Raw genomic sequence first — 23,348 nt, forward strand, 5'->3', positions numbered from 1 at the left:
AATAAACCCTAGGTAAAGTATGTCTAGTCCTTTCTTACTACTAGATAGCCTATAGAAACTTCTAACAAGGGTATAGACGGTATTACTTATCTAGAGTAAATATTTAGTAGAGAAGCTATAAGCATAATATATAGCTAAGGATAGATCTATAGTAGTAGTAGCAGGACGAAGGGAAGCGTGTTCGGACATTTAGGGATTAGGTTCCCTTAAAGAGTAGTCGGGGGCAAGGTGATATGCCTTCAGGTGTGCTTAGCAATCGCCCAGGTCGTCTTTCAGTGCGCTTTCGCTTTCCTCTTCTTAAAGCATTACCCGCGTTCAGGGCAGGTAGTTCATCAGGGTATAGCTGGTTATCGTCACAGCTAATGAAACTAGGTGCGTGAGACTGCGACCGTAATCTAGAAGAATAGCAGGTCTGTCTATCACACTGGGTTATGAGGCCTTCCTTATCTCCCCTCCCTACCAAGACTCGAGATGGTAGTGCGCGCAATATTCTAGCTAGCAGAGCTTATAATACTAGTCTACTATTGATATCTAGTGACTTCCTTCGTTTCTATAAGCGAAGACTACTACTATCGTTACAGTCTTCAATCATACTAAGATAACGTTTTTTCCGACTAGTAATATTATTACCATCTTCCTATAAGTCGGAGGGTTGATCCGAGGACGGCGTAGGAAGCGTAAAAATGTCTGTTTAAGGCCCCTTCCGTTCTAGCCAAGGGAGCAGCGGGAATATCGATCGAGAAAATAAGACTAGGGATTCTTAAGCAGGAGAGGATTCCACCAGAGTTGAGTTAAGCCCTGTGGAGTTGCTTATCGAAACGAGTTGTAGTATGGTAGCTCCCGACGAATCTAGTCCCGCAAGTTCAGGTCTTGAAGCTACTAACTCTAGAGCACACCTCTCGCTATCGGTATCTTCATCAGAGCTACTACTGCTATTATCGGCTAAGCTATTATCATTATAGCTTTCGCAGATATCGCTATCCTCGCTACTCTCACTATTATTTATAATAGCTATATAACGTTTCGTTAACATCAAATCTCTTCACTTTAGTAACAGTCGCTTACCTATGTCTATAATACTTATAACATAACTTATTAGGCGTAGTTCCTCCGTTAAGCGTCTAACTAGGCTAGAAGCTATAGATAGTTCCCTAGACAAAGAATTTATCTCTTTCTAAAGGGTCTATTCAGTAGGAAGGTAGTCAAGTAAGGGTATATAAAGGCAACCAGCATTCCGAGGGTAACTTCATCGCGTTAGGAGACATAAAGTTAGCTATTACTATCGCGGTATTAGGTATCTTAGATAGTAGTGCAAAGGTGTCTACAATATACGCTATATCGTTCCATTTATCGCTCTAATCTACGCCAACGAAATTAAAATTATAGTCGTCAACACTACCAAGGTTTCGAACATTAGCTATCTCTCGTAAGTCAAGGTCTAAAGGCATATAATAGGGAGCATACCTGAAGAATAGTCAATAGTTTAGATCTCCTTAGTAATAAGGTTTTTAATATCTTGTTTAAGTAGCGGCAGCAGCGCTAATGTTTGAAGGTATGTTTATTATTTCTCCTCTCCACGCTGGTATTAGCGCTTCAGTTATGCACGCTCCTTCTGCTTGCATGCCTTTTTCTTTATAAAGCTTTCCCATAGACTCTATATTTAGTTGTTTAAACTATAACTTAGCTATTATTAATAAGTAAGAAAGTAAGGTTAAATGGTTTGCTATAAGCTAGCTAGTATAGGAGTAAGGAAGGCAGGATGATAAATAAGACATGGACTACTAGTATTATAAACTCCCTTCTCCTAGGCATAATAGTTAGATTAAATAGTTACCTATCAACCCATAAAGAAATATACTACTTCTACGTTAGCATAGGAACCCAAACCTAACATCACTTAGCCCACCGGCTCAACGTCCCTTTTCTAATATATAGTACCTCTAGATAGTATAGTATTCACTTCCGAGACTTACCAATCCCCCTTACGTAGCAGTAGGCTCCTTACCCTTTATAATTACTATTTAGTCTTATCTAAAAATAGTAGTAATTAGAACTCACGGTATTAACTACTCGTTATATACGCAGTATCTTATAAAAGGAGCCTTTAGCCAAGCCCGCAAGCCACGTCACCAACTTTCAAGCAGGTTAGGGATAGCTTAGCCGCTAGTACCACCCCTAGCAGCATAAATAATAGTTATTTAACCAAGGTAGTTATCTATACATTAGCATAAAGTTAAGTATCAGACTTGTAGTTATACCGAGGGAGGCCTGTCCAGCTAAATCTAATCCTAGTAAACCTTTCAGCCGATATAACGACTCGCTCTTAGGCATGGGGGGAGCGGTCGTCTACTCCCTCTCCTAGAGGTAGCCCGTGATTATCCATAGTCAACTCCACGATCCGTCAGGGATACTACGCATAAGTATTCATCTTAGGAATATTACGCTAACGCTTCAAGCCATACTTAAGCCTCCTAGCATCCTCCATCTCGTATATACAAGGTAACTAGCGTCAGCACCACCTTATCAAAGGCAAAACGGGCATACCGGAATATCCAGCGTAATCGAAACGAAAATTACCTTTTCAGGGAGTTTTTTTATTTAAACAGGGTAGCCGCGTAGAGGCTATCCGATACAACCTAAGTAAAGTCCAACCTTTCGTCGTTCTAGGCATTAATACTTAGACGTCTAGGTTCAAAGACCGGCAGCTCTACCCATAGCATAAAAGTATCCCAATAAGGCAACTTCGTCGGCAAGCCCTTGTTTCTCCTCTTACGGAGTGCTGCGAGGAGTACGATCCCGTCCACAGGCAGACAGCGATGTCATAGCGGCCTCTACGACTGGCTGCGGCGGGTCCCGGATTGCTGGCCCGGTTTGGAGTTCAAGATGGCAGCATGACCTGGTTCTTGCGATTTCGGATAAAAAGAACCCCCTGTGCGAGCCATAGCAGAGTTCTGGGTTGATGCTGGGATATGATATACCAAGTAAGTAATTTTGGCTGTTGGGAGCTTAGAGTCTGAAACACACATGTGCTACCGAGAACTGTTAATGAAAACTGGGAAATGCTAGATGATTATAGCTCTAGAGTCCGGCTAAGTGCCGGGCGTGGGGGGCAACTTGTTTTCCGCTTAGGAATACCAAGAAGGAGAGGAGGGTGACGGCGTCGCGTGGAAGTGTGTTCCCAGGGTGTGATGTGAGTTGACCAGAGTCGGAATTCCGGACCGAAGTAGTTCCATGACAGGCCGTTCGGGGAACGATTGCCGGGGCGTCGACCACCTAGGCCTCACGTAGGTAAACGACCTTGGTTGCCTAGGTGGCGGCAACTTGAAGAAATACCTCTCCTTCATGGAAGCATGACTTGATACCCCAAGCCGTCTCAATGCTCTGAAGATTTAAACACGCAATGCCACATGCTTCATCATAGTAGACGTATAAGTACGTGCTTCCCTAGGCACATACCCTCTTTCTAAATCAAGTCACTCTTTTACACCTTTTCTAGCCTGATTCTTATGTGCCTATTTCGTCACATGACGTGTATTATCGTCTTTTCCACTTGTCTACTTACATTTTCATGGAAAAATCTAAAGGGCTTAACCAAGCAAGGCACGGAGTAATCAGATCTGGTTCCTGTCAGTCACTAACGCGCAATTGCACATGGGTCTAGTTGGCATTGATTGGCCGTCCCTGAGAGCCACACGAGGCGCTAGTTACGCTAGGTCCGACTTGAGGAACCCAGTTGCATAGGAAAAGCTGGGTGGTGACACAAAAGCGATGGACTTCTGGGCTTCTTCCAGCGCCAGGAACTTGGTTTCCAACATAGCCTGTTGCGTCGAGATGTCGACTGCGGAGGATGGACAGCGTCTCGCCATCTAGCTTCTCGCGGCCCGGCAGCAGCGCCTGACCAAGACCTCGCACGTCCTGTGCGTGCCGGATCTTGAAGGCCTCTTCCCGCTGCACCATTGCGTTAGAGAAGGCATCGAACTTGGTAGACAGCATGGCGTATGTGTATCGCTTTGTCGGGCGACGCTGGGCTAACTTCCGACCCCTAGGGCCGTACAGGTGCGATGCCAGCACGTACAGCTGAATCGCCAGAGGCATGGCCTCCAACAAGTTTTGGCGGAAGAGCGAGTCGGCATAAGTGATGAGAATCTGTATGTACTTAATGACGATCCATTTCATATACGCCCTTGGGCGCCCGCGGGCAACAACATGTGGTTGGAACGGGTTGTTTCTCCATTCGCTGATCAGAGGCCTATGATGTAGAAGAATGACGAGTCAGTTAATAGGTTCCCTTAAAGATTTCAGAATCAGAGAAGGGTGATTTAAGTGGAGACTGACTCCTGATTTCCTGCCGCTAATTACGAGAGGTAGGGTTCTATATCATCTTTAATGAGCTTAAAAGGCGAGAAAACCCAGAAGCGAGTGACATCACCATCGGAAGCACCTTTATTTGAACTGGAGACGTAGTGGCATACCGAAAGCGCCTGCTCGTACTGCTGCGACTTGTAGAGCCGGTCAATCATCATAATGGGCACGTGTAAGCCCAGCTCCTATTTGTAGAGCGAGAATAGCGTCTGTCGCTTGGAGAACTTGGAGTAATGTCTGCTATATGCTTGGTGAATGTTATTCTTGTGAGACTGGTTAGAAATGTTAGCAAAAGAAGGGCTAGTTGTTAAGGGTAATATCTCTGTGTCCCCAAACACTGGTAATCTTGCTATAGTAGTTGCAAGAGTGTTGAAGATATCGGCAGATTTGTCCCCGATACTCGATTTATCGAGCAGGGCTCTGATTGGCTTGTAGTAAAACGGCTTTATGGCATCGTCGCCTTTGTCTTTGAGGCAGAGCATTGGGCCATCCTCCCCAGACATTGGTCTGGATCTGTAACGGCTTGTGTCGTCCACTCGGAACTGACCATCCTTCAATAGCGACCCGAGCGGCCCGGTGCCACTCCTGTCCTTCGAGATTGTTTCTTTGGCCTGCATCGACTGCACTCGAGCGTTGCCACCGTCTTACATATGAAAACCAAAACTTACCTAGAAGCCCAGATCATAGTCGTCCGCACCCTCCATCCTCCAGGGATCAGCTGGCTTCCAGGGACAAATGGGAGCCATTGAACACCCAGTAAAGACGGGAAAGAGATACTCTCTCACCGTACAACTTCCGGATGGAGTTGATCCTGATCGTATCGGGGTCCAACGGCCGTTGTAGTACTCGGTCCAGCCCAGCTTGACCTCCCATCCGGCCCTGCGGGGGGCCGCAGTCGGACTCAGTGCGCCGGCGGTCGATGGCTTCGGGCGGCACGCTGTCGCGCTCCAGGCCGAGCAGGATCCGCTGCAGGCAGATGAGCACCTTTGTGTTGGTAAAATCAGAGGCCGACCCCTTGGTAAAGCTCGCGTGCTCCAACATCTGACCAATTTGAGCCTCGCTCCAACCAGTCGCCCTAGCTACTCGCTTCGCCACAGATAGTTTGTCGGCATCATCTGCAGCGGATGCTGCCTATTAAAACAGGTCGAACAGCCTGGTGTGTGGCTGCGGTGAAATCCCACCTCGTAGCCGCACCACTTCAGAGAGATATCTCAGCTGGATAATGTTCTGTAGCTCACTAAAAGTTAACCCCTCGAGTCGGTCTGAATGAGTTGCGATGTGTTCGACCTCACTGGGCAACAGCTTGATGTGTTTGAGCACCAGGAAAAGTTTCCTCAGCTGGATAAATAGGCCGTACGTTGCCCGCTGGGTGAACTCGGGCATGAATGCCGTCTCCGGGATGTCAACGCGTGCCGACTTGCTAGACTTCCACGACAGCTGCTGGCCAGAAAGTATACCCCTTAGCTTGAGATGATAGATGCTTCCGGTATCAAGCCCCATGCTCTTCTTGGTTGCCTAGACTGGCTTGGGATCCTATTGAACCTGTTTGAAACCTAGGCTGACCCCGTCTAAAGCTATGAGTAGGGGACATTTATTAGCAATAATCGAGAACGTGTATGAGTTAGTTGATTTAATATCGATGTATTCGTTCTAGGCGAGGAACAGCTCTTGGCGGTCTAGCAATAAGCCGGCGGATTTCTTTTATCGTTTTGAGGATATATAAACTGGGTCTGTCCGCTAATAGAGGAGTATATGTAGTTTTGGTATGTGTCTCTACTTGCTCCTCCGATGGATTGCAGTAGGTAGGCGTCCGCAGACTGCTTCTGGCTTCCCACCGTGACGATTTTCTCTAAGAGCATCCGCGCCATCCTTATATCCGAGAAGCTAATGCGTTCTGTTATTGTTTTAATGATGTGCTCCTAGGCTAGCTGCTCCTTCAGGAGCGGAATGAGATATAGTAGGAAGCATAGCGCCTTTTGCGTTTTCGTCTGTCCATCGCTGGTGGCCATTTTAATAGAAATCTTCGGTGAGCTAGCCTTAGGCTGCGTCTAGATGAAAGCCGGGATGACGCCTGTCCGCCTCCGGTTAATCTTCGCTGGCTGTTCCGTAGGTTGTGACGGACATTCTTGGGCTGGACTCTCCAAGTCTGCGTCACCGACCACAAGACGTCCTCCACTTCGCTAGGGAAAAGGCTGCTGAGGTGGTTCTGGTAGAAGTTGAATGACTGCTGATGAGCATGTTTGACTGCAGCCTGCTAGGCCTCCTTCTCTTGCTCCGTAGCCGGGGGTTAATTCCAGGTCGTGCCCTTCTTCACCTGGCGCCTAGCCATACTCGCGAGCTTGTCTGAATCGTCCTTGGTCAGGATGTTGTCGTACTGCGGCCTTGCAGTCTTAGTTCCCTCCTCCGACGTCGTCCTTGGCGAGATGTAGCGTGCTTTTCTCGATTTCGGCGCAGCATCGGCAACGCCAACATAGTACGGAAATTCGGGGTTAGCAAAAATAGGAACCGATATAGTGTATGTGGTCGTGCCCTATCCCAGAGCCACGATGGATGCTGCGGTCTCTTTGTCAAAGAACAACGTCGCGTTGGACTCAACCAGCTACATGGTCGGATCAGTGACGGGCGGGTGAAGCTTGTGAAGGTCGAGGCAGTCTCGCAGACGAAGCGCAGCTCCGCCCACAGAAAACCGCCACCAGCGACGATCGTATCCCACGAGGTCAGAACTTGGAGGCATGTGGCCGGGTCTCCAAAAGCGTCACCAAAGGCCTGTGAGATTTGAAACAGGTCTCCGACGCCCACACCAAGAACCTTGGCGAGAAGAGAGTACCGGCATATGACCGACAGGTTATCCATAGGCGACACGCCCTCAAGAATGGCTTTTTGGTGAGGCTTCGCTCCAGGTGGCTGCAGCAAACGCTTATGTCGTCTGGGTTGATTCTGAAAGCTGCCATAATTGTCAACACCTGATCAGAGAGTTTAGCTTCCGAATCTGAGAGATGCAGGCCATCCTTGTTCTTTCCAAAGATGGCTTCGGCCTGACGCTGGTATTGATTCAGGAATAGCTTCTCTTATAGGCGGGATGACAGCGGCACCCAGAAGGTCAACTGATCCCCGACGGTCAATTTTGTCATTGGCAAGATCCTGACCACCGCAGAAAGCGAAGCTAATAGCTCCGACGTCATGTCTGTCAACGAGTGCTCCGCGTCGACCTTGGCCAGTCCCGCAAGGGCCCTGTCAATGTCGGCAACGGACCAACACAACTTGCGCCGCAGCTGGATGAAGCGGTTCAGGCGGTCGAGGGAGAGCGGCGAGCGATCCAGGTGCACAAGTTGCGTGTTCTCGATGTGCATGGGAGACGTGATGACCCCTGTCGATACTCAGTTTGCCGGTGCTGCTGCCCTTCCAGCCACGCCAGATTTGGCCTCGATCCTGGACTACTAGATGACTCCCTTAGACACTGTGCCCATGACCGTCTTGGCCTCGTCGAAACTCAAGATCTTGAACTGGCATTTGGGAAATCGGTTGTTCAGATTGTTAGGGTTGAAACACCCGCTGTAGAAGGCAATGTTTCTAACGATAAAGCCGATGCGATTGAATGCCGTATCGGTCATTGTGCCATCGGCCTCGACTCTCCCTACAATTCGCGGTTTGACTTGTTGTTTGCTACTCTCCGAGATGATATGGCCGTTTGTGTCCAGAGATCCCATCGACATCTCACCTCCTGGTTGAGTGGCGGTGGAAGCCTGATCCTCGGCGAATAGACAACTCGCCAGGTCGAATGCCTGACCACTGGGTCGGTCTAGAACGACCAACTTGCCCACATTATCGAACTCGTTCAGCGCCCAATTACGGAGCTCCTTCTCGGTAATATGCACCTTTTTGGTTGAGATGATTGGTGCGAGGGATGAAAGGAAGGTAGCCAGTAGGCCGAGGCGCTTCTCAGGAGCGGCTTGGACAGTGCCGGCGAGCGTCTGAAGCATCTTGTAGCTCTGATTCAACAGGTCGAGGATGACTCTGGACTTCCCAGACGGGGATTTGGGATTCACAGATTGTGTTTGGAGGACTGATACCAAACCCTCGTACTCAAGATTCCCCCGCCGCCGAAGCTGTTTTTGACAAACCGGAGACCAATCCTCGTGGTAGCATGTGCGTCCTGGAGATCCTCGTCCTTCGCACAGCCCCAGTACTCATGTGTCGAGTACTCCCCCGCAACCGCCGAGCGTCCATTGGGTTCTATACACATCTATTTGGGCCAGAACATTTGTTTTGTAAGGATGAGGAATTCCTCCTAGGACAGCTTAAGCCACTCGCATGCGACCTGGTGGTCACTTGCGGCACTATGCAACTCGTCGAGACTATCGACGGTAGGCTTTGAGGCTTTCTTTTGGTCGTAGGCCGCTCGCACTTCAGGCGATGGACCTGTCCGGAATTCCTCTGCCAGCTCGGCGCGGTTCACTTTCATGAAACCTAGAAATGTGCGTTGCGAGTTCAGCGGCTGGTGATACGATAGATCGGTTGGATATATAGAGCTCGCCAACTTGCGGTAGGCCTCTGTTTGGAAAAACTGAGAGTGGGAAAGGAGCTCTTGTGAAGACTCCGACTTGACGTTGCATCATCGACCACGCTCTATCTGGGACGATGTTCGTCTGTGACGTACTGGGAGTAGTTAACGCTGAAGGACTCAAGGACCCCGTTGGCGATATCCACGTAGGGAAGCGCGGTACCCGTATTCTCGGAGCTGAGTTCGAGATGTTGAAGGTCGGGCCGACGAGGAAGCAGATACTCGAGGGCGAATCCCTTGAGATCGTCGGCCTGGCCAGATACACTCGTGTTGACCGCTGTCTTGGTCGGATTGAGATTGTTATGACGGAGAAACTCGAGCAGGTCGACAAAGTACGCGGCCGGGCTGTAAACGGTCGAATGCTCATCAAGCACGAGCTGGTCCATGCTACCAAATAGAGACTGCAGGTTGAGGTCTACACCATGTCTATCCAGCTCTCCTTGAAGCTGTCTCATCCTGTCTTCTGAGGTCTCGGCGCTGTCTATCACGGAAAGGCCAGTCCCCTTGATATAGTCGTAGACACCCATCATCGCTGCGCTGTTTCGGGTGCTTATTTCGGCATTTGTGTGGGTTGCAGCCGCCACCCTAGGCTCCATGGTGTCGACATGTTGCGCAACAAAGGCTTGCGGCGATGAATTGGCCACCGCGAGGCTGGTCAGCTGGCTCTGGCTCGATCCAGGCATCGCCTCTGGACCGGCGGTAAGTGCGGCGATGCGAGCCACCCTCTTCATCTCTTGAGCAACAGCTCTAATATACTCCGGAGGTACATTATCCACGGGAGCCACGGTGTTTCGTTCTGTGGTGTTGTCACCACTGGCCGGAGCCAATGCTTGGACAATGTACTCCTTCACTGACGGATCAGCGGTCATCTGAATTCTGTCATCCTCGACTTTTTCAAGAAGTCCTTCTCCGAGGCCCGATTGAAGAACAAAAGCGCGGGCAGCATTGGCCGAAGCGACCGCCTTCGAAACCGAGTCTGTAGTCGGATCAACATCTTCTTTTCCAACTGCTTGATGAAAAAGCCGGTGTTAGCTTTCAGAAGACATTTGAGTACAGATTGAAAAAATATACAACAAAACGGTTTATTTACCAAAGTTTGATAAAGTACCGGTCATGAATGTGGGCTTTTGGAAGTTGGGGCGTCAAGAATTTACAGGGAGAGACGAGGGACTTTGAAAGCTTCAGATTGCCGTTTATGTCATGCCTCGAGTGGTGCAGCATCAAGTGTGCCACCAAGTCCTATTTCCTATGGAGGAAAGCCAAGGGCCTGGTCAAGCGGTCCGCGCCGCATTTCTTCCCAAAAGTATCGCTGATAGCCCAATCTGGCGATGGCCTGGTAACACCCCCATAGGAAGCCAATAGCTTTGGTTATCACCAGTGTGTTAATATTTCTCATACCTTTACATAGTGTTACGATGAGCCTGGATTCTTAAACGCAACTGATAGTCGTTAGCTGAAAGTTCGTTATCTATTTCCTTTTACGGGATTGCCAGGACGCTAGAAGTTCACCTGCCGGATGAGATGTGCCCTGATTCGACTTGAGACCACAATGCCTCTCTTCCCCCCGTCCAAGTTAGTCCAGGAAAGTCACTCTTACTTTCGCTGAGGGATTCTTCGTCGCTTAAATCCACTGTATCTGTATCCCGCACAATCATTCTGTTGTGACGATCAGAAATTCCGTTGTAAAGGCTCCAATGACCCAGCAAGATATGCCTAGGCATAAGCCATGTTGTCAGGGTCAGGACGTATGGTTCCAAAGCCCGAGCAGGCTGCTCGGTCTGGAAGTGGCCCGGCCAGCAGTGATGTCCGCCAAAGCAAATTCGAGACTCATGGAAAGTGGACCGCAAGGCGGACGGTCCGTCTCTTCCAGTCGTCACGATGCCCAGCGGAGGAGGAGCCATCAAGGGGATGAAAGAAGCTTCCGACGTCAACCTAGTCTCTGGAAGCGTCACGATGAGCGTCCCGATTTCAGTCACGGCGTCTTCACGCTGGGGCATGCCGAACATATCCTTGTCATACGACTCCGGGGCTGGGAACGGGCCGTTTGGACTTGAATGGCATCTGCTTGGATTGCCCGCTATCGAACGTAAGACGGCCAATGGTCTGCCAACATACGAAGATGGTATAGACAGATTTATGCTGAATGGGAACGAAATCGTGCCACTTTTTGAACCCGACGGGCTCGGTGACTGGAAAATGAACGACGACGGCACTTACAAACTGGACCAACGACTCCAAGATGGACATCAAGTGTGCAAGTATAGCCGCTGCGTAGATCACTCATTCGAGCGCATTGAGAAGTGGACCAACGCAGGGGACCCGGCTGATGTTCACTGGCGAGTCTTGTCGTCGAAGAACGAGACACAAATCTTTGGTGGCTCTAAAGACTCCCGGGTTGCGCAAGGCCCTCGGGTATTCCGTTGGCTGCTATGCGAGTCATATGACAAGCATGGTAATGCGCAGCTAGTGGAGTGGAAGAGATAGGACGGCGTCAATGTCGATAAGTCGGCTGCCCACGAAGAGTACCGAATCCAGTCTTCACGGGCAACGGTATTGGTCCTCAAGCGTATCAAGTACGGAAACATGACAAACATCGTGGTGAAGACTGGAACACTGTAGCGTCGTCCGTAAGCTTGAAATACCTTTTCGAAGTCGTCTTCGACTATGCCGAGCACGCCAATGAGGTAGAAGATGCATGCGAAGAGTCCCCATCCGGCTGGCCAGTGAGATCGGATCCCTTCTCTGTCTACACGCCTGGCTTCGAGCTGCGAACCTACCGTATCTGTCGGCGCATCTTAATGATCCACAGTTTACCGGAGCCTGATGGTTGACCAGGTACCCTCGTTTCACCACTAGATCTGGTGTACACCGAGAACGCGAACATTTCGTTCCTAGAAAGTGTGTGTCAGACTGGCTACACAACGACGGCCAGCACGAAGACAGTCACTAGCACCCGTCCACCCATGGAATTCGAATATACTAGTGCCCCGCAAGCAATTGACCTGCAACAGCTTACGTTCGAGGCTTTTTATGCGAGTTCTGTCCAAAGTATCCCGACTAATACTTTCTCTGAGATCCAATGGGTAGACCTGGCGGGAGACGGCACAACAGGTATCTTGGGCCAGAGCAACAATGCATGGTACTACAAGCGCAATATGACCAAAGCGCCGCTTGGCAGTTTTTCTTCGGATGTATCGGCTGATAGTGCCCCTCGAGTAGAGATGGGCCTACAGTCGAGGTGTTGAACCGGCCGTATGCGGGATCTGGAACCCCAAGTATATCTACATCTTTGGTTGATCTCAATGGCGACGGCCTCATAGATCTCATGTTAACAGGACAACACTCGCAGGCGTTCTACCAATGCCAATACAGCCCCGATGACGGCAGTTTCACCTGGCTTCCCTATGCCGCCTTCGAATCATGGCCACTCATCGATCTTCAAAGCCCGGAACTACGGATACGACCTGCGATGCGGTGCCAAAGATTTCACCAATGCCCTGTACCGACACGCTACTCTCATTGTGAACGCCTAGGTCGATAAAACTGCGTCAGTTCGAAAAGCTCTTTTCGCAGGACGTTGACTATTGGCGAGCTCAGCTCGGCATCTGACAAGGTCCCTTGGAAAGAGTTGAAATAACTGCAACGCACGCACCCCATAGGTCCCGTCTCTATTATGTGTAACGACTACCATCACAAAGTTACGTAAAATAAATAATAGTACCTATAAAGTATTCTTCTAGCTATACAGGTTTAGCTTATCTTGATTAGAAAAGGAGCAGAAAATGCTATAAGCTTAGGTACAGGCGAGGTAAGTTGTTTGCTGGTGGCTGGAGCAGTGAGTCTGACAGTAGCTCCATTGATTTCATTGCAGAATGACTAACAGAGAACCAGGTGTACAAAAACATCGACGAACAAGGCCATGCCAGAGACAAAAGATAATATAAAAACATGTCTTAGCCTAAGACCGTCTACGACCTGTAAGCGTAGCGACGGTGAAGCGCGAGTTCGAGGGCTGCGTATGTAGTCGTCAACGAAGATGACAAGTCGAAGAGAGATGAAGAATCCGACGTGATTTAAACCAGTTAGTAGTGCCTTGAGTTATATAATCAGCCTTGATGTACGTCTACCAAGATTCAACAATATACTGACATGGGATGCATAAGACAAGGAGTGTACAACATTGAATATGAATCCTAGCATACTGAAGTTTGAAGAAATGTATGAGTAAGAAGGGTATGCCGGTGAGTGAGATTATGGGCGCGGAACTGAATGTGCATGAAGGGTTATGCTCTACTCTCCACCATTGATAAGTCAATGTGAACTGATTCAATGAAGACATTGTTTTTAGTTGGTCTAATGGATTAATGGAAGCTTTGCTCGGCGAGGATGACGCTGGAAGCGGTATTGATCTCGTGTCGATGAATATGAGCGGTAGCAGGGATTATGAAACAATAAAAGAACCCCTGATGAGAACAGGAGCTGGCGTGGCTAAAAGCGAAGATATCACTGGCATTCTTAGCAGCGAACATAGTCAGACGTCGAACTGGAAATAACAGCAACCAAATTCTAGCAGAAGGTCTGTTTGGAGCGGCGGCCGTCTCTTTATAGCAACATTTCCAAAATGGTAATTTTGATGCTACTGACGGTGGTGGTGGGAGGAGTCAGGTCCCTCTAATGACATCCAGTCTATGAGATATCTCATGCTTTATTTTCCTCTGATTCATGTACGGCTCATCCACCAGTCCGAGACTTACCCTTGTTGTTGTCGAAAATCGAGTTTTGTGCTCGATGTCCATGAAAAAGTTCGAAATGATGAGTATGTCAGCCTTACTGTTCATATGGAAGGTGTAAAGAAGGGTAGGGGCAAGCTTTTGCTATTTCAGATGACTTTGGGAGTATGCAGGTGCATGTTAAGGTGAGAGAAGCAAGGAATAAGAGCCTATGAGTGTAAAACTTACTGTATCTAATATCGGCAACCGGTGCATATTAAGTATGGATGAATGTCTTCATCCACGGAAGGGTATAGATATTGTTCTCATAAAGATAGGTTAACAATAGTTGTGAGCTGAGTGTACCTTATGCAGAAATTGTCAAGCCCTGAGGTAAACCAAAGCAAAGTTCTAGGTAAGGTAGGGGAGGAAGCCGGGAGGTTAACAGAAAGTAGCAGGCCAGAGGTGTATGCCTCTGATGCTTTGCCCCTCCTAATGTTAATACACTCGTTGCATCCGAGTTAACCCAAAAAACAAGCTTATTTACATGACTTACTACCCTCGGTCTTTGCATCTGCCTGACCCTCCATTCCTTGCGCTTCTACATAGTATGAACCAAATAGCACCGCTTAGAGACTTGTGGCTGTGGCTGATTTCTTCCATAGGCTAGCCGACACATTAATATTACCTGCCGGTCTACTTGAAAGAGCTGCTTGCTGTCAGAGCCGTACTCTAATGCTCGACCTCTAAGAGATAGCTAAGGTATGCCTGAAATGCTGTGTGGATTTGAAGCAGCGATGGAGCAAGGCGTAGATCATTGTCAGTAGCATATGCATGATTGGCTTGTTAAACGATGACATCGGTAGGTGTAACGGGTATGATCAGCTTGAGGCTTGGCTTGAGGGCCAGGACGTCTAGATATCCGGACCAAGAACCACATTGCCTTATCTTGTGGCGTGCTTCTGTGGCAGGAGGGGGTGGCCGAGGAGGTTTGACACCACTCCCCTCCCTCTTGTTGCCTTTGTTGTTGCTTGCCATAAAAAACCTCTCTTTCTCCCGTCCAACCTCTTCAAAGACGCCGACCTTGGTAGCTTTTTTCTTCATTAGTGACTCTGGTGAAGGGAAAGCGTTATTTAGATTCTCGCAGCCATGTGAAGAGCTCAATTTGACGGAGGTTATTTAGAGGCCCGCACGAGATTCTCCAATATTAACGAGTCTGCTAGAATATAGCTTGTTAGCGAGGGTCACTTGTGCTGCCAGACTTGAAAAATGGATTGAAATCTCTCCTGAGATGATAGTTGAGATCGCTGCCGTGGAAGTAAGGAGCTTTTACTCTCAAACAGGGCATATAAGCGGCAAAGCAACAGTCAGAATAGGAAGTAGTAAGCCAGACCGTTCGTCGTTGTGAGAGGTTGAGTCTCGGAGAAGTGTATACTATCTTGAAGTGCCGAGCCACGCAGGCTCAGCCTTTTATGTGTGAGTTGGCGAGGTAGAAACTCTTTGGATTCGGCAAAATGTCTACTGAATCCCTTCATCGTCTCGAGTTCAACGTTGCCAAGGAGGCCAGAGGAAACGGGAAGAGGGGGATATATCGAATGGGAATTAGACAAGATGACAACAGAAGTGGCTTGCATGACTGTAGCGGAGCCATTCTGATGCTCGAGGACAACAAATATCCCAAATTCCTTGCCAAAGCCGAACTACAAGGAGGCGGACTGCGTGATTGGTAAAACAACTTGATTTTACCCAAGAACGATTGCTTCATCAGGACATCAAGAAAATTGTGTTTCTATTGACAGACAGGACCTTTGAACAAGGCAACTGTGAAGGTCCAAGTGAATCGACGGTCCAGATGACCGAGTCCTGATTAAGTTTGGGACTGGGCTATTTATCAGCACTTGTCAACGGCTGAACATGTATCTAGGGCGCAAGCTGAGTTGATTTGAGATAAATGGACAGACTTTCGATTCATATGAGGTGTAATAGAGATCTGGTCGTGGTGAGCGAGAGCTGCGGAAACAAGGTAAGTCATGTCGAACATTAATTACGGTGTGAAAGAGTTGAAAGACGCCGCTAAAAGTAAATCGCAACGGTGGTTTTTTGTCAAAATTCTGTTGTTAGCCTTAGTATGGGTTGGAAATCAAAGTCACAAAGTGTTAGTGGTGATGGTGGCTGTTCCTTGTCATCTGTCATCTGTATTTTCAATACCTAGTACCCCGCCAGCTTTATGTTGCGTTGACTTCACGACTGCGTTGCGAATGAGGTAGTTAGCTAAGGCTTTTGCTGGACTATGTTAGTGATGCCTAAAGAGACAGGCCATCCATTAGGCATAAGTGCTTGAGTGGCAGAACTCCTAAACTTCAACAGGTTTGCTGTGTGCGAGAGAATAGGTTTGTTTCTCAGCAGGTGAACTTAGCTGGAAGACGCTGCAACCTACTTGAGGTATTTGTTAGGCAGCTGGCTCACTTAGGTACTACAATAGGTAGCAAGTGTGGCCCAAGGCTCCTGTGACAAAGCGATAGCGATAATACATGCTGCGACGAACTAGGCACATGAAGGTCAGGTGAGAACGAGTGTAAAAGAGTAAGTTGCTTCAGAAAGAGATGATGTGCGTAATAAAGCAGCGGGCTTATGTGAACATACCTCGCTCAGATGTGTTTGGTGAGAATTGGCGATAACGATAAGATATGCTAAGTATGTACACGTCTGGTGGATGAGTTTGACCATGATATTGAAGCCATCAAGACCTGGTGGGTGCCTGTTTATTTATATCAAAATCAAGGTCGCGTCGCGTTTTGAGGATTAAGAACATCGGTCGATTACAATGACCAAGAGCCTCATAACCCATTTCCAACCGTACATCTGCCCTGCCCTGGTTAATTTGCCAGCGTTGAAACCTCCAACTGGGGGCACTCAAACTTCTTGTAGTTCTCGTCTCGGCTCGCGAAAAAGACGACTGAGCCGAACACACGCAGCCATCTTTATTCTAATTGTGACTCTCCCATCAGCTAGAAGTGTGCTGTAAGACGTACTCTTAGCGGGGTGGAGAGACAGCCGCACCTTCTCAGATCAGGGCCGTGCACGGACCAGGTCATACTTTTCAGAGCAGAAAGTATGACGTACTCCCTGTAATTCTCCCTCTATGCACTTGCCTGCCGGTGTCCCAAATCATCACCAACACCTTCCACTAATTGACTTGCCTTCTTCCAGAATAACCATCTCAGACCTCCATCAGCTGCGCGTCATTTAGACAACAACAACAACAACAGCAGCAGCACCACACCGACCACGGTGCTTTATTTTTCTCTCGTCGAAATCAATTGACTTGCAGTATGCCACACTCACTTGCGTCTTCAGATTCGGTTTCTTCATCTCGGTCTCTTTCAACAATCCCACCAACATTACAACAGCTCCCAGATCTCCCCCGACAAGATCTCCAAAACCTCATCGCCTCCATCTCTCAGTCAGCCACGCTCATTACGCAAGTATACCCGCGCCTTCGATCCATCGAAAAAGTCTTGGACACCGCGAGGCCACGTTTTGATCCGTCTACTCTACGTTATTTGCTCCCTGACGCATTTGTCAAGGCCATTCTCGTCCATCTCCCAGCCGCTGACTTTTCTGTTTCGTCGCGAGACACTGTTGGAAAGCTGCACAAGGTCTGTCAAATATGGCAAATTGACTCAAAACTTCTTCTCTTCCAGATCGGTCATGATTACGGCAAGAAACGAGGCCAGCCTTTTTTCACAGCCCTGCTCGTCCTCGCAAAGCTCAACCACAAGTGGGACAGTTGCCTAAAGCTCCTGATCAACCAGGTATCAGTTCGCCAGCGATTGGGAGGCCATCATAAATGCGTACAACGAGTTGATGTCCAAAATGTCATCACTATCTTGACACCTCCGAGAAACAGCGTCTCCGAGACCGACAGTAACGAGCCAACGCCTATCGTAAGCAGACCAAACCAGGAGTCCCAACAAGCAATACATTCGCAAGCTTCCACTTGCAAAGCCTTTCCTAGTCACAAAAGCCCGGCAGTAGCGGCAACGAACGCCGTGGGTGTAGAGCGACAAGACTCTGACCTCGACTCTAACATCGACTCTGATCTCGACTCTGATCTCGACTCTAACATCGAGCTTGACATCCAGGTCGACCAAGACTTGAATCAGAACATCGACGCGACAAATGAGCATAAGAACTTTCCACAAGGGAGACAACCTGTCGCAACATCAGCATCCTCCAAGGCGCCTCTGAAAGCACCGCCCGCCGTGAGGGATTCGCCTGAAGCTTCACTTGATGGGACATTATCCGAGGAGCAAACCTCTTTGGACCAGGATAGACACCAGAAGAGACACCTCACAGGAGCAGAAGAAGACAGAGAGATCGAAGAGTCGGAAGAACCCGAGAAAGCCAGACGGACAAGTTCAGAGCTCGGGTATACCCTCCCCAAAACCCAGAAAGCGCCGCCGGGCACCGACGTTGAATACCAGCACGACCTCTCACCGCCATCTTTACATTCGCCTTTGCTTCTATCGTTTCCATTGTCGTCACCGTCGCGGTCGCCAACGCCCGAAGCCAACCATCATTTCGACGTGGAGCTCAAGGGTCACACCTTTCCAGAAGCCGACGTAGAAGGAGAACGCAGAGAAGCAGACAAAAACACAGACGGCACTAACAACACACCGGCATCTTCCAGCTTCCCAACTAAGAGGTGCCTGTCCTTTAGTGAGACGGATTCTCAGTTCACACTAGTCCCCGCGTTGCCAAATATGGAAGGCAAAGACCAAGCGGACGGGCCCAAGAGGTTTCGAGTCGAGCCGTCACCCCCCCTTGTCCCTGCTGAGGAAACTGATGCCCTCCTGCTCGATACTACCTGGGTCAAGGGAGCGCTGCTGAATGGCGCGCTTGGAAGTCTCTGCGACTTGTTGGCCCCGGATGTGTGCTACTTGGACTCTGCCGAAGTGAGCCGGATGGCGGAAGACAAGTACTCTCCTCGTTCTGAGACCCTGTCGCTCATCTTGGCCAGTAAGACGGTAGTACTGCCACTGCATGTGTGTAACAATCATTGGACCTTGGCTATCGTGAGAAAGGCCCGCTTCACCACTCCCTCAGCTAAGCTTTACGACTCCATGACGTCCGATAAACACACCAACGCAGCTCAGCAGCTCATAGGCGCCTTCTTCAAGCACTACTTGCCGCAGACTCCCTATTTCTCTCGCGTGGCTGACCCATGTCTGACAAACCGTCAGACGAATGGGTCGGATTGTGGAATTTTTGCCTTTGCAACCGGGATATTCAGAGTCACACAGGAAGACATCCCGGACAACTTACACGGCGGGCTGTGGCGACGGGTTTTAGCTGCGTGCCTTGGAGGAAGGGTTATAGATTGGGATTCGCTTCTTCCTGTAGCCCGTTGCCAGTCTCCGAACAAGGAAGTTGTTGATGTATCGTCGCCTTCAACGATGGTAGGAGACCGATTCGAACAATTCGAGGCCGCAAGACAACAACTAGAGAAGAGACGGGAGGCGCTGACAGCTGAACTTAATTCGGATATGATTGCAATACGAGAATGGCACAATCGTATAGCCTCGGCGCTCGCAGTTCTTGAAAGCCTCCGCCGGGCAGCGCCGGAACGGATCGAGCAGTTGCAGGCTCAGTTCGAAACAGCGACTTCGATGGAGTCAGTACTCACCCTCGTTGACGGTCATAACAGAGGCCCCTCTTCCGTCAAGATAGATCGCCAATGCTCTATGGTGCGACAGACGCGTGTGCGAGTTGAGGCCGTTATAGAGCATCTGCAATGCTTAGCAGACAAGGTAAATAGTTCGTACGAAGAGTGGTCTCAGAGAATGAAGAGTGTCACGGGTCAAGACCCAGTATCATGAGGCTTGGACTGGGTGATGGAAGTGGCGAGTGTACAAAAGGAAACATGAATACCAATGTATTTAGTGACGAGACAAACGGCACAATGGTTCTGTTCTCCCCCCATCCTCCCCTATAGTACTATTGATAAGGGTATTGGGCTAATGATTCTTCGACATTGTTGAAGACTTGAAAAGGGTTGTTTGCATAGATGACTTCCCATAGCTTTTGATTTGTTTGGGTTGGCACGAAAGATGCCGTCCTGTGACATGCGAGCTGATTACCCAAGGCACTTCGAATTCAAGGCGTGATATGGCGCTAGCAGGTGGGTATGTACTACTTTTTAGTGACAAAAGTATTATCTCATACTTCGTCTCAGGGGAGACGAGACATCCACTGAATCACATTCAACCCTTGTGCGGTAGGGGCCACCCGCATTTTACATTTTACTTGGGCATGCACACGCAACAAGTATATATACTATTATCACTCATAATGAGAATGGACGTCGATAATAAAGTGCACTTGTTGCTATGTGCTGCATCACAATTTTGGATTGACTCGATGTTTGTCATGGCGAGCCCTGAGGCAGCAAAAAGTCTTGTCGCTTACACAAGACACGTTGAGGTTAGCATCTTAGGTGCTGAAACTAAGGCACATCCTCCCAAAAGTGCTCCGTTGACAGTTAAGCAGGGTGCACTAACACAGGCTACGCCACGATTTATGTGGCGTGAGGCTGTGTCCACACATTATCCCTACTTAAGTGCAGCCGCAGCCAAGCAGCAAGTGCGCCCATTGTTGATGTGTAGCCCTTTGTATTTGGCTTAATTGGACAGTACCTACCTCTTGCGCTTTGCACGTGCTGAGGGCTGAAGGTGGTCTGCGTCTTTCACTACAACCTAAAGTCGACAAAGGCCTGTGTTGCAGTCCAAGGCTTTCAAGCGCTGTGGAGACATCGCCGTGCCCTCTCTCTCGTGTCTTCCGCTCGCCCCCGCTCCTGCCTACGGGTGCCGCCAACCGTTCACACTGTACTCAATTCGACCCATGTTTGATCATGGTCTTACAGCTATTTCCACAACGACTTCCCCTAGGCTTTGCATTTATCAAGCCTACATTTAGAAAATGTAAACGTAGCTATTCAGTATAAGGATTGAATCAAATATACCGGATAATCATGCCAAAATGGCTGTAATATTGCCGAGAAAAAAATAATAGAGGCAGGGTATTGACAGACACTGTTCATCTCCAACATGACATGATGAAATATTTTTCTCTCTATTTTACAAAGCACTCAACAGTGATTTACTTGAGTTAAATAAAATAGTACTTGCAAGATTGTGGAGAAAAAGGAGCAAAGTGAAAACAATCTACCTTGTTTCAAGACACGCGCTCACTTACTCAGTGACTCACTCACTCACTGTGGGCGGAAACGTGGCATGGAATAGCTCTGAATCGTGGTCTGTATGTGGAAAGCTGAAGTGCCTACTAACTGGGCGGAGTAGACTGGCTAGGACTACTGGAGGCGGCCGGCAGCCCAACCACACTTATCGATTCATTCATTCACCGACTCATTCACATACTCGTTCAATCTCACACACACACACACACACACACTCAGCTCTACATGTGGGGCTCTTTTTCCTCCTCCCCCTCTTACTAGAGCATCTCATATGACTTAGGACAATATTTTATCCCCCCTCCCAAAATGCAAGCAATAGACGACCAACCCTACAAGCACTTTAGTCCCAGGCAGTGAAGTTCTCAGGTCATCATTGCTCTCAATTGGTAATCATGACATACATCAGCAAAGTAGACAGGCTTGCTCAAAGTTGAAGCATGGAACGTTATTAGAAACCTCCGCACCTAAACAGCCAAAGCCTCATCGATAAGCTAACCAACACGCACTCAAGCACCTGCCCATACTGCATATTGGTCATCGACCACTCACTTACTGCGTAATCCTGCGACAAAAACTCGATTCCTGGCTTGAAGGTGTGGAGAATTTTCGAGAACTCAAATCTGATTTTGCATAGAAGCAAGCGCCATTCCATTGAACCTGTCTCACCACAATCATGACCTCTAAATACCAAGAGTATACTAATTTCAGCAAGTATGTATCTTCAAACTCGATTCAGACTCAGTCACGGCGAACAGCTCGACACTCTCAAAGCTCAACACCAATGAAGCCATCGCCATCACTACTACCGCTTTCGCTTCAGACATCCCAATCCCAGCAGGGGCCGAATCCACATTTTACAGACAAATACTGCTTCATTCTGAATTCAGAATAATACTTAATGAACAATTTATATTTAAAAATTCAATATCAAAATGCGAGGCTATCAAGAACCAGACTGCTTTTAGTACCGGCGACAAAGATGAACTTGAGCCCATATCCGAAGACTGTTTTACCTCCGATGCGGCCACTGGCGATGGTCTTCCTGAAGGCAATCACTGAGACTTCTTATTGGATGAATGCTGGGATTATTCATTTGGAAAATTAGACCCGACATCCCTCTAGCCGGGGACCAGGTTTGCGGACGTGATCGGCTTAAACTGCGAGCCAACGCATTAAGACATGACCTCTGAGTAGAAATAGGCCATCAATGAGAATGATTAGTATCTAAGAACAATCATCAACTAGAAATCTGGTTGTGTGGCTTACAGATGATTCTGTGGAGATGTTTTGGTCTATGGGAGGGGACTGTAAGACATGGTTTCCAGAACGCATCTTATCGTTTATATCATATCCGCTTTGCATGTTATATTCTGAAGAATGTAACTCGACAATAAGAAGAACTAGCACCTCGCTTCTCAACCCATCATGCAACTAGGGCCTGGTGATCATCGGCCTTTGATGCGTACGTATCAAAATCACTCCCCTATAGCCATTGCCAGTTCTGACGTGTTTGCCTAGAAGACATCAGAAGTTATGCTTCTTGATTAACCAAAACCTGATTTCTTGTTCGCGTCATAGCCAAGGCACGATGGACTTCTTGTCAAAAAAAGATCCAAGAGCTCCGACAATGTCCTACAAGCGTCTCAAGACCACACTATCAACACTGAAATCTTGCACAAGTAACGACACTCAGGTGTAACAGCATCTCGAACGCCGCTCCGAAACGTAGCTGGCGGCAGCAATAGTAACTCGTAGTCAGCGAGTGACGGACTTTGAGTAATCAAACACATCGTGGACCAGGTTGAGAGCGCATCTGACGGGGTAACCATTCCAAGAGCTTGCCAAAAACTTGCCTAACTCCGCCTACAGACTGCTAATAAATAGCACTTGAACAAAGAGATAATAAGTCTTTATGGATTTGCCTCCAACATTTTAAAAGAAAACTTTTATGGCTACCATCATTAGCAATCAAATCGGACACGAGACTGCTGTCATGGGTTCCTATTGTCTTCATCACCATTGTTAGGTTTTTTTAGACTTATTCACACCACACCACATCAAAATATTCAACATCTGAGTACTATCTTAATCATATCATACACAAAACAAAATAACTGTCATCAGATGATATAGATGAACATGAGAGGAGAATGCCGTTACATCTAACAGCATCTTGTGTGAAGGTATTAGGCATCTCGTCCATTATCCCAAGAAACTAGCCAATATCCTCTCATGTCTCGCTAATTAGTACCACCGGGAAAGCCGCATCCCTTCTGATCGAATTCACGGGCCAATTCATCACCAGATTTCTCTTTAGTGACCATACATCTTCGGAGGATCGATTTGGTCAGCTCGGTTTGAAGCCGGTCACGGAGCGGCTGTGGGCAGCCTCGGTATCAGGGTTGCCCAGGGGAAGAAGACTGTATCTATAAGAACGGAGTAGGTACACAGAAAATTC

The 23,348-nt window shown here is 48.3% G+C and overlaps 4 protein-coding genes across 4 annotated transcripts; 1 reads left to right on the top strand and 3 right to left on the bottom strand.

The window, feature by feature from the left end:
• Window positions 1-3,611: 3,611 nt before the first annotated feature.
• Window positions 3,612-4,523, bottom strand: CTRU02_215759 (uncharacterized protein; the record flags this gene model as incomplete). The annotated part of the gene is made up of 3 exons (XM_070206555.1): window positions 3,612-3,617; window positions 3,709-4,146; window positions 4,473-4,523. The coding sequence occupies 3 exons, from the start codon at window positions 4,521-4,523 to the stop codon at window positions 3,612-3,614; spliced, it is 495 nt and encodes a 164-aa protein (XP_070059764.1).
• A 553-nt stretch (window positions 4,524-5,076) lies between these two features.
• Window positions 5,077-5,403, bottom strand: CTRU02_215760 (uncharacterized protein; the record flags this gene model as incomplete). Its single annotated transcript, XM_070206556.1, has 1 exon — window positions 5,077-5,403. One exon carries the CDS (start codon window positions 5,401-5,403, stop codon window positions 5,077-5,079), a length of 327 nt encoding a protein of 108 aa, XP_070059765.1.
• A 2,396-nt stretch (window positions 5,404-7,799) lies between these two features.
• CTRU02_215761 (toxin subunit protein) lies at window positions 7,800-10,038 on the bottom strand (the record flags this gene model as incomplete). The annotated part of the gene is made up of 3 exons (XM_070206557.1): window positions 7,800-8,376; window positions 9,020-9,929; window positions 10,014-10,038. The coding sequence occupies 3 exons, from the start codon at window positions 10,036-10,038 to the stop codon at window positions 7,800-7,802; spliced, it is 1,512 nt and encodes a 503-aa protein (XP_070059766.1).
• Window positions 10,039-16,964: 6,926 nt separating this feature from the next.
• On the top strand, window positions 16,965-18,987 carry CTRU02_215762 (uncharacterized protein; the record flags this gene model as incomplete). Its single annotated transcript, XM_070206558.1, has 3 exons — window positions 16,965-18,654; window positions 18,742-18,873; window positions 18,929-18,987. The coding sequence occupies 3 exons, from the start codon at window positions 16,965-16,967 to the stop codon at window positions 18,985-18,987; spliced, it is 1,881 nt and encodes a 626-aa protein (XP_070059767.1).
• Window positions 18,988-23,348: the final 4,361 nt, after the last annotated feature.

Source organism: Colletotrichum truncatum (assembly GCF_014235925.2).
Source record: "Colletotrichum truncatum strain CMES1059 chromosome Unknown Contig_0019, whole genome shotgun sequence".
Taxonomy (NCBI): Eukaryota; Fungi; Ascomycota; class Sordariomycetes; order Glomerellales; family Glomerellaceae; genus Colletotrichum; species Colletotrichum truncatum.